This window comes from Bremia lactucae, linkage group LG7, assembly GCF_004359215.1.
Source record: "Bremia lactucae strain SF5 linkage group LG7, whole genome shotgun sequence".
Lineage (NCBI taxonomy): Eukaryota > Oomycota > Peronosporomycetes > Peronosporales > Peronosporaceae > Bremia > Bremia lactucae.
The window spans coordinates 2,778-11,125 of record NC_090616.1 but is presented as its reverse complement, the minus strand read 5'-3'; the positions used below and the strand labels follow the sequence as shown (position 1 = coordinate 11,125).

The window sequence follows — 8,348 nt, the reverse complement described above, 5'->3', positions numbered from 1 at the left end:
CTATCGCTTGGAATTTCATGTGATCGTGCCGCCGTTCAGAAAGAACACGTATCCAGTGTTTATTCGAGTGTCAAGCGGCGAATACAGCATCATTGTAATCGGACCTACTATTGATGAAGAAACTTTAAAAAAGTTAAATTTTTGGCTCCAGAACTACTGCAGTCGCGAACAAGTCACTGCCATCCTCAATACCACTTTCTAAATAACAACCCAGAACGAATGTTTTTCATTAATAATTATTCAACTCTTTTAAAGTTTCTTCATCAATAGAAGGTCCCACTGCAATTTTCGGCGTATGCGGTAAATTTACTACTGGTCTTCTTAAATGCACTCTTATGGCATTTCGAGTATCATTTCTAAATTCAGAATTTATTAGAAATTCATTTCCCTTATTTAATATTATTGCTAACCTGGTTATCCTAATTTTATAAATTTATTTATTTTAAACTTTTTCTATTTATGCTCTTAATTTTTTTATAAAAAAGATTTTTTTTAATATTTCTTGCTATAAAATTATTAAGATTAAAATTTCTAGTAAAATCTGTTGCTAAAGTACGTAACGTAGAATATAATTCTTAAGAAATTTCTTTTTTCGATGAAATTTCTTCTAAAATATTTAAATGATTATTTTTAATAAAATTTAAGCAATCAGTTTCAAATATTGAAATTTGTTTACAGCGATTCTATCTAAAAAACCTTTTACCCCTAAATAAATAATTATAATCTGTTCTTCAACAGATAGTGCTACGCTACCTTTAAACCTTGTTTTAACATTTCTGTTAATCCAACACCCTTTTTAATTGTTGTTGCGTAGTTGCATCTAAATCTGAACCAAATTGGGCAAAAGCTTGTACTTCTCTTAATTGAGCTAATTACATATATAGCACATGGGCGTTAGTGGACATGCCACCGAACAAGAAGGCTGTTGGCTGCAAGTGGGTATTTCGGATCAAGCGCGATCGAAGTGGAAATATTGTCAAGTTCAAGGCACGATTAGTTGCAAAAGAATTTACGCAGCGGCCTGGGATCGACTTCGTCGAGACTTTTGCGCCAGTGGCTTGTAAGAATCAATCAATACGGTGTTAGCTATTGCAGCAGCTGAAGACTTGGAGGCAGAAAATGCGACGTTGATACCGCATTCTTGTATGGAGAAGTTGATGAGGAGATCTACATGGACCAACTCGACGGCTTTGAAGATCAACAAAATCCGATGAAGAGTGTTTGCTGCAGAAAGCGCTGTATGGAACTAAACAAGCGGCGCGGCAGTGGAACAGCAAACTAAATCAACATCTGGGAAACCAAGGATTCAAAAGGACTTCAGCAGATCCGTGTGGTTTTATTCGAGTGTCAAGCGGCGAATACAGCATCATTGTAATCTACGTGGACGACCTAATGCTGTTCGGCAAAACTAAGGAGCACATTGCGGACATTAAGATTGCGCTTAAGCAAGAGCTCAGCATCAAAGAGCTTGGGGTCTCAAGTACTGCTTAGAAATCGAGATTCACCGCAAGCGCAATAAACACTTGATCAAGATGAACCAGAAGGCATACATCAGGCGACTCTCAGAAAAGTATGGAATTGAGAATTGCAAAGACGTGCACACGCCAGCGGACAACGACTCGAAACTGGTGAAGATGCCTGAAGAGGAAGCGTTTGTACCGAAATTTCCGTATCGCGAATTGGTGGGTGCATTAATGTACATAGCGACTTGTACACGACCAGACATCGCGCATGCGGTTGGCGAAGTTGCCAATTTCTGTGAGCGCTACGGGAAGTCACACTGGGTGGCGGCAAGGCGAATTCTCAAATACTTGAAGACGACTAAAGATATCAGCATTGTGTTTAGCGGCGTTAACAAGGGAGATCTTATTGGATTTGCAGATGCAAACTGGGCAGGCGACTTAGACACGCGGCGTTCAACGACAGGATACGTGTTCTTCCTGAACGGCGGCACGATCTCATGAAATTCCAAGCGACAGCCAACCGTTGCGACATCAAGCACGGAAGCAGAGTACATGAGTCTGTATAGCGCAACTCAAGAGGCAGTCTGGCTTCGAAATTCGATAAATGACTTGGAGTACAAGACTGATGCGGCGACGACGATATTTCAAGACAATCAAGGATGTATTGCACTTGCCAAGAATCCTGTCTACCATTTGCGCCCAAAGCACATCGACATCAAGTTTCATTTCTTGCGTGAGAAGGTGGAAAGTGAGGTAATTGGAGTGGAGTACAAGCCAACTGAAGAAATGATCGCGGGCGGGTTAACTAAGGCTCTATCAAGAGACAAGCACACCAAATTTATCATGGGACTCGGCATGGCAGCATAAGGGCATCACTTCGAGTCCACATCAAGGGAGATTTTGAAGATAAATGTGTTCATCGAAAGTGTTGCGCTTGATGCATATGCGGGTATAGGGGATCGTATGAAAAAAATAATACGGAGAAGTTGAGTGTGGAAATATCGTGTGTTGTGGCTCAGTCAGGTAAGGCATGGCGGTGCATCCCACTGGTCACCGGTTCGATACCCGGTAACGACAAAAACAAAAATTTGGGACCTGGTGTTTGGGGTTCACCAGCACTGTAACGCCAGACAGTGACGTCCCCCATTTAACGGTAGTCCACATATGTGAGTATTTTCAAGTAGCAGCCGCCCCCGGGGTGGTGGTTGTGCCCACAGTAACTTTGGGACTTTTCGGGTCCGGGCCCGAGACAAGGCAGTTTACCTATCGTGTCACGCTATGCGACATGACGTAGCGGCTCCCTACCCAGCTCCCGGGTCGTCCATTACACCTCCGGCGCCGGACCCAGGAGTGGTACTAGCCGAGGTTTCCGTTCATGTTAGACCCGTAACCCACCCAGGCACTGCCCAGATGGGAGCTGCTTAACAATCACAGTCGCCCCGACCCCGTAACCCCTAAGCTACCGACGTCGGTAGTCCACATATGTGGGAAAGGGGGCGCAGCAAACGATAGGAAATAATTAACGGTAGGATAAAGTTAAAGGTAGGCTAAAGTTAAACTCGCAAAATATAACTTGCTTTCCGGTTTGTAATCTCGACCGTAAGCCCATCTTCAAGCTCATAGCGTTACGTAATTCAACAGGTTATGAGCTCAAATTTTCGGGAAGGTTGCTTGCTTACTGCTCCGTGAAGTATAAGCTTCACCTCTAGCAGTAATAAAGACCTCCAAAAGGAATGCCAAGACCACACCCGCCACCATAGCATTCACTCGAATGCTCATGACTCGTGTTCGAATGATCGCTTGTTGTGGAGCCGTGCATTGCTTGTATGTATCCTGAACGAGAAAACGACAGAGGCACAAGTCGGTATACTGAGTCTTTGTCATAACTGCCGGCCCCATATTTTTGTCGGTCAGGGCCCTCGTAAGTCTGGCCAGAATTGCAGTGTCTTGACCAATACGCGTTGTCCATTGATGATGTTGCGCGATCGGGGTGGTTGTTACGATGTGACGGATACCTTGGCCTCGATGCGAGTCAAAGCGTCCTCAGTAGTTGGCGTGCTTGGCAGGGAATTGTACGCAGAATTCGGGACATGATTACCGAGTCACGATTAGTCCCGGTAAGCCCACTAGTTTGTGTCAGCATTCGAAAATGGAGCGTTCTGGTGAATACTGAAGGATGCCCTCCGTGGTAATCGCTCGAAGGGTTGGACAATAGTTGAGGTTGAGTCCGAGAAATCGCTTTAACGCTGAAGCAAGTGAGACGTCATGCGGAGTCACATTTTAAAAGGCCAAGTTACTAACCTTAGTGTCGAACTCACGAACGTGGCGTACAGCAATAAGCGAGACTGCGAGGACGTAAGCTAATGCTTTTATAAGGATCGTACGCTTGTTAGTTAATGCGGCATTTTCGCTCACACTTTTATAGGTTAAAGCTTTAAATTTTCTGAAGCGGTCAACAGGTGTTTAAAGAATTTTTAGGGTTTAGGGTTTAGGGTTTAGGGTTTAGGGTTTAGGGTTTAGGGTTTAGGGTTTAGGGTTTAGGGTTTAGGGTTTAGGGTTTAGGGTTTAGGGTTTAGGGTTTTGGGTTTAGGGTTTAGGGTTTAGGGTTTTGGTTTTAGGGTTTAGGGTTTAGGGTTTAGGGTTTAGGGTTTAGGGTTTAGGGTTTAGGGTTTAGGGTTTAGGGTTTAGGGTTTAGGGTTTAGGGTTTAGGGTTTAGGGTTTAGGGTTTAGGGTTTAGGGTTTAGGGTTTAGGGTTTAGGNNNCATACGCTTGTAAATGGTGTAGCCGGTAACATTGAGGAAGAAGTTAGCCTAGCGGCAATCCCTTCGTTGCACGCTCTTTAGAGCTAGACGAAATGTCTATTGATGCGTGCAGCCGATTCCTAAAGGCTGGCGACTTATCTGAGATGGTAGTCGTTCGACCAACGATTAAGTTGAACACATCATTACTTCTGGACGAAGCTGTCCTGCATGACACAAAAGCTGCACTTAGTGCGCGGAGTGGGTCATTGCACCTTAAAGATCCTACGGATCCATTCTTTTCCTTAATTAAGAATTTGAAGATGTGGTATGTACCAATTCACCATCTGTTTTACCACCGGATAGAGGTTTCCGTCCTGAAATTGACTTGGTTCCTGGAACAAATACTGTGTCACATAACAGTGGCCTTTACCAAAGGAATAGCGTGACGTCAGTGACGATTTGTTCCGTTTCTAACGAGGCTGGAAGGGTACGAGAGAGCAAATCTCCCATTCGGCACCGACAAGTTGTGTCAAAAAGCCAAATATTAAATGGCGCATTGTACATGCTTCTAATAAGCTTGATGCTGCCGCTATACCAGCACAAGCCCCCATTCCTAGAAAGGATGTTCTTAACAATTTGGTGGGATGTACAATGTACAGTGCACTTTGCTTAGTCGATGGTTATTACCAACACTCATGCGAGCTAGCGATGTCCCGCTTACAGCGGTAAGTACCCCAAGCGGAATGCTATGAGAGTGGTTGGTTATGCCGCAAGGGCCTTCCAACGCACCGGCAACATTTAATCGTCTCATGACGCAGCTTTCCGCCCTCATCAAGTTTATGTAAAGACGTATTTTGATGACATTTTTGTCCAAAGTCGTGCGGAGAAGGGTCCGTCGGATGTGGAGAACCATATAGACCATTTGCGAGCAGTGCTCGAGTGTATGCGCACAATTAAATTATATGCCAATGCATCTAAATGCGTTTTTGGCGCAGAACAAATTCTTTCTTAGGGCATTTCATTGGGAAGCGAGGTCTTAGAGCGGATCCCGCTAAGGCAAAAGCCATAGTTGATTGGCCGGCTCCTAAGAACCAGAAGAATTTGCGTAAGTGATTAAGTCTCGCCTAAAATCTTAACAATGAAGCGAACACTACGTTAATATGGCTAGGCCATTACCTAATCTATACAGATCGGTGCTGGACTAGCACAGAGCATAATACTTTACAAGCAATTAATAAGTCTTATTCATGCCCCGGTTCTGGCACTGCCAAATCCAAATTGGCCTTTCTGTGTCGTCTGTGACACATCGGATTTTGCCATTGATAGTGCTCTGTTACAAAAAAAGATGATGATGGGCGTGAACTTGTAATTGCGTTCGAGTCTAGACAGCTTAAAGCTCCGGATAAGACCTACCCACTTCAAAGAGTTACTAGCTATGAGGTATGCTCTCGTCAAATTTTAATACTCACTTACTTCTAAAAAGTTACCTAAGAGACGAACGCCTTTTACTTTTCTTGCTATTTAAAAAAAAAATTCAGAGTTCATCTGCTCGGCTCTAAGCCGTTTGTGATTTATACAGATCACGCGTCGTTACGCACGGCGACAAAGTCGCCCCATCTCTCACAGAGAATGGCCCGATGGTTATCCTTTTTTGCGGAATACAACTTCGAGGTGAAGTATAAGCCTGGCAAGCAGAATGCTTTGGCCGATGCGTTATCACGTAGGCCGGATTATGAGCTCTCTCATTAAACGAATATAATGTCAGGTCGAACAGTGTGTAGCTCTGCTACGAGCTCTAAAGAGCACTAAATCAGGCTCTAAATTGTCGGCACGTTTGCGTGCAACATTACCTTTATTTTCTATCGATAACGACCTGTTGCTTTATTGCACGGACGCTGCGGATCCTCCGCGCGTCGTTAAGCTCCCAACACCCTGTGGGTACGGGCAGACTTGCCATTGGTGCAGCAGCATGCGCCGAGGGATTAACCCGCTGGCAAGTTTCGCATGTGCGAATGTATGCGCTGACGCATTTGTAAAGTTTGGACCACCAATAAATCTGGCTTACAGAGCCGGGCTCACTTAGCGGCTAGGCCGGATACCACTGATGGTGAAGGTACAGCAAGGCTGTTCATCGATCGCGTGTTTTGACAACACGGCTTGCCAGTGGAAATTGTCTCTGATCGAGACCCATGTTTCACGAGTAAATTTCTGGATATCGATTTTCCGAGTGCTTGGCACCAGATCGGACATGTCCACCGCGGACCATCCGCAGACCTATGGTAAGAAAAAACTGAACGTGTCAATCGCGTCATTGAAGACATTTTATGCAGTGTGTGTGCTCAGACACCAAAGCTCTGGAGCTCAATGCTCCCAGTGGTTTAATTTGCGTTAAATAACGCTGTCCACGCCTCTACAGGCAACACTCCGTCAACGGTCTCACCCACCCACGCGTTTCGATAACGATACCACTACGTGGCACAAGGCTTGGTGGGGGAGAATTAGCCGATAGTTGCTGATATCAGCCCTACTACCATTCGAAAACAAATAAGCGAGTTTCTCGCGACGCAATTTAGTGTTTTAAGTAAGACATGTACGTGACACGATGGCTGATAGCCAAGACAAACAAAAATAACAAGCAGATGCCAAAGGCAGAAGCTGTACTAATTATTATGCTGTCGGAGACCGAATTCAATTAAACGCTAAGAAATTACCTACTTACTTGGTATCCGCGGTCTTTAAGACCAAACTGCACCCGCGCTTCATTGAACCATTAAAGGTCGTGGCCAATAAGGGCCTAGCTTACCCGCAAAACCTTCCTAGAAAACTGCGTCCACACCCAGTGTTCTACGTCGGCTTGCTTAAGCCATGTCGGGACCCTTCCCACGTGGACTTAAAGGCGCTTGTGCCGAGACAGGCGGTCGTGCCGCAGATTGCTGCATCCTCACCAGAATGTCCAGCTGGCCCTCTAAGCGAGGTTGCTGACGTTCCAGCATCGAAAGACGATTCCGAACCGCCTTAAAACAGCCCTCAACCCGAGCAAGGCTCTCACAAAAAAGTTGCGCCTCGTGCTTTAAAGCATCAAATGCTTCCGTCGAGTTTTTGGCCCCCTCCCGCGCTGCTTGATGCAAGAGGGAAACTTCGGTTTCACGTGGAGAAACTTTTAAAGCGACGTCGTCTTAAGGGCCAATACCAGTATCAGGTGGAGTGGCTAGGGTGCCCCTCTCCTGAAAACGCTTGGAAGTTTGAGGTACCTCTTCGGCAAGATTGACCGCTTCCTACCACTAGAAGTGGCAATTGGTGGATCTATAGCCTCCGTGTGGCTTCGATCCACGGTCAACCAAAGCACTGAAATATTGGCTAAGCCTATCCTCGCTTTCTGGCATACATGCTGAACGTAACTAGCCTCTTTGCCAAAGCTTGGCGAAATCAAAGCGAAGCTTTCGTTCTAAACGGACATCAGCCACATTTTCAGACTCTCCAATATTTCAGATATTGCGGAGGCGGCGGGCCCGATGAACCCAGTTCTCAAATGAAACTTCGTTTTTACTTCTTGATTCGTTTGAAACAATTTCACTTCTTGATTCGTTTGAAACAAAACGATCGGAATTTCCCTCATTGAGGTCATCGAAGCCCCACGGGCCTGATCACGCAAACGTGTCAGATACTGACTTGCGTCATTACTTTTGGCGTAAGGCATCGCATATGAAGAGCGTCGCGAGCAGCGACCTCCTCCGGCGTCCTCGCCATGGGGCCTGAGATCCAGATGGCTAAGCTGTGACCAGTGATCCCTTTGACTGCGCTCTTCCACACTCAGTGGAGTGAATCGATATTCACTGTGAGCTTAAGCTTTCGCTATCTCTGCAGCTCGACGACGAGCTTGTTCCTCTATGAGGATTGCCCGCTCTTACTCTTCATCGAGCGAATTTGTAATAATGTTGGATTCAGGGTCCTGTTTCCTGATCAATGCAGTTAAGACATCAGCGACATCACGTTCTGGGAACGGATTTGGGGCCCACCGACGTTCATCCTCGTGAGATGGCGTGTAAGAGCGACGCTCTTTTCCTCATCCTCTGATGGACTGTGACTATAATAGTCCACCATTCTTCCATCGTCGAGGAAGGTTCTAAAAGTATGTGACTCACGC

General features: G+C 45.5%; 1 protein-coding gene across 1 annotated transcript; it reads right to left on the bottom strand.

Annotated features, from left to right (window-relative positions):
• Nucleotides 1–3,168: 3,168 nt before the first annotated feature.
• CCR75_009164 (uncharacterized protein) lies at nucleotides 3,169–3,432 on the bottom strand (the record flags this gene model as incomplete). The annotated part of the gene is made up of 1 exon (XM_067967209.1): nucleotides 3,169–3,432. The coding sequence occupies one exon, from the start codon at nucleotides 3,430–3,432 to the stop codon at nucleotides 3,169–3,171; it is 264 nt and encodes an 87-aa protein (XP_067815934.1).
• Between the last annotated feature and the right edge of the window lie 4,916 nt (nucleotides 3,433–8,348).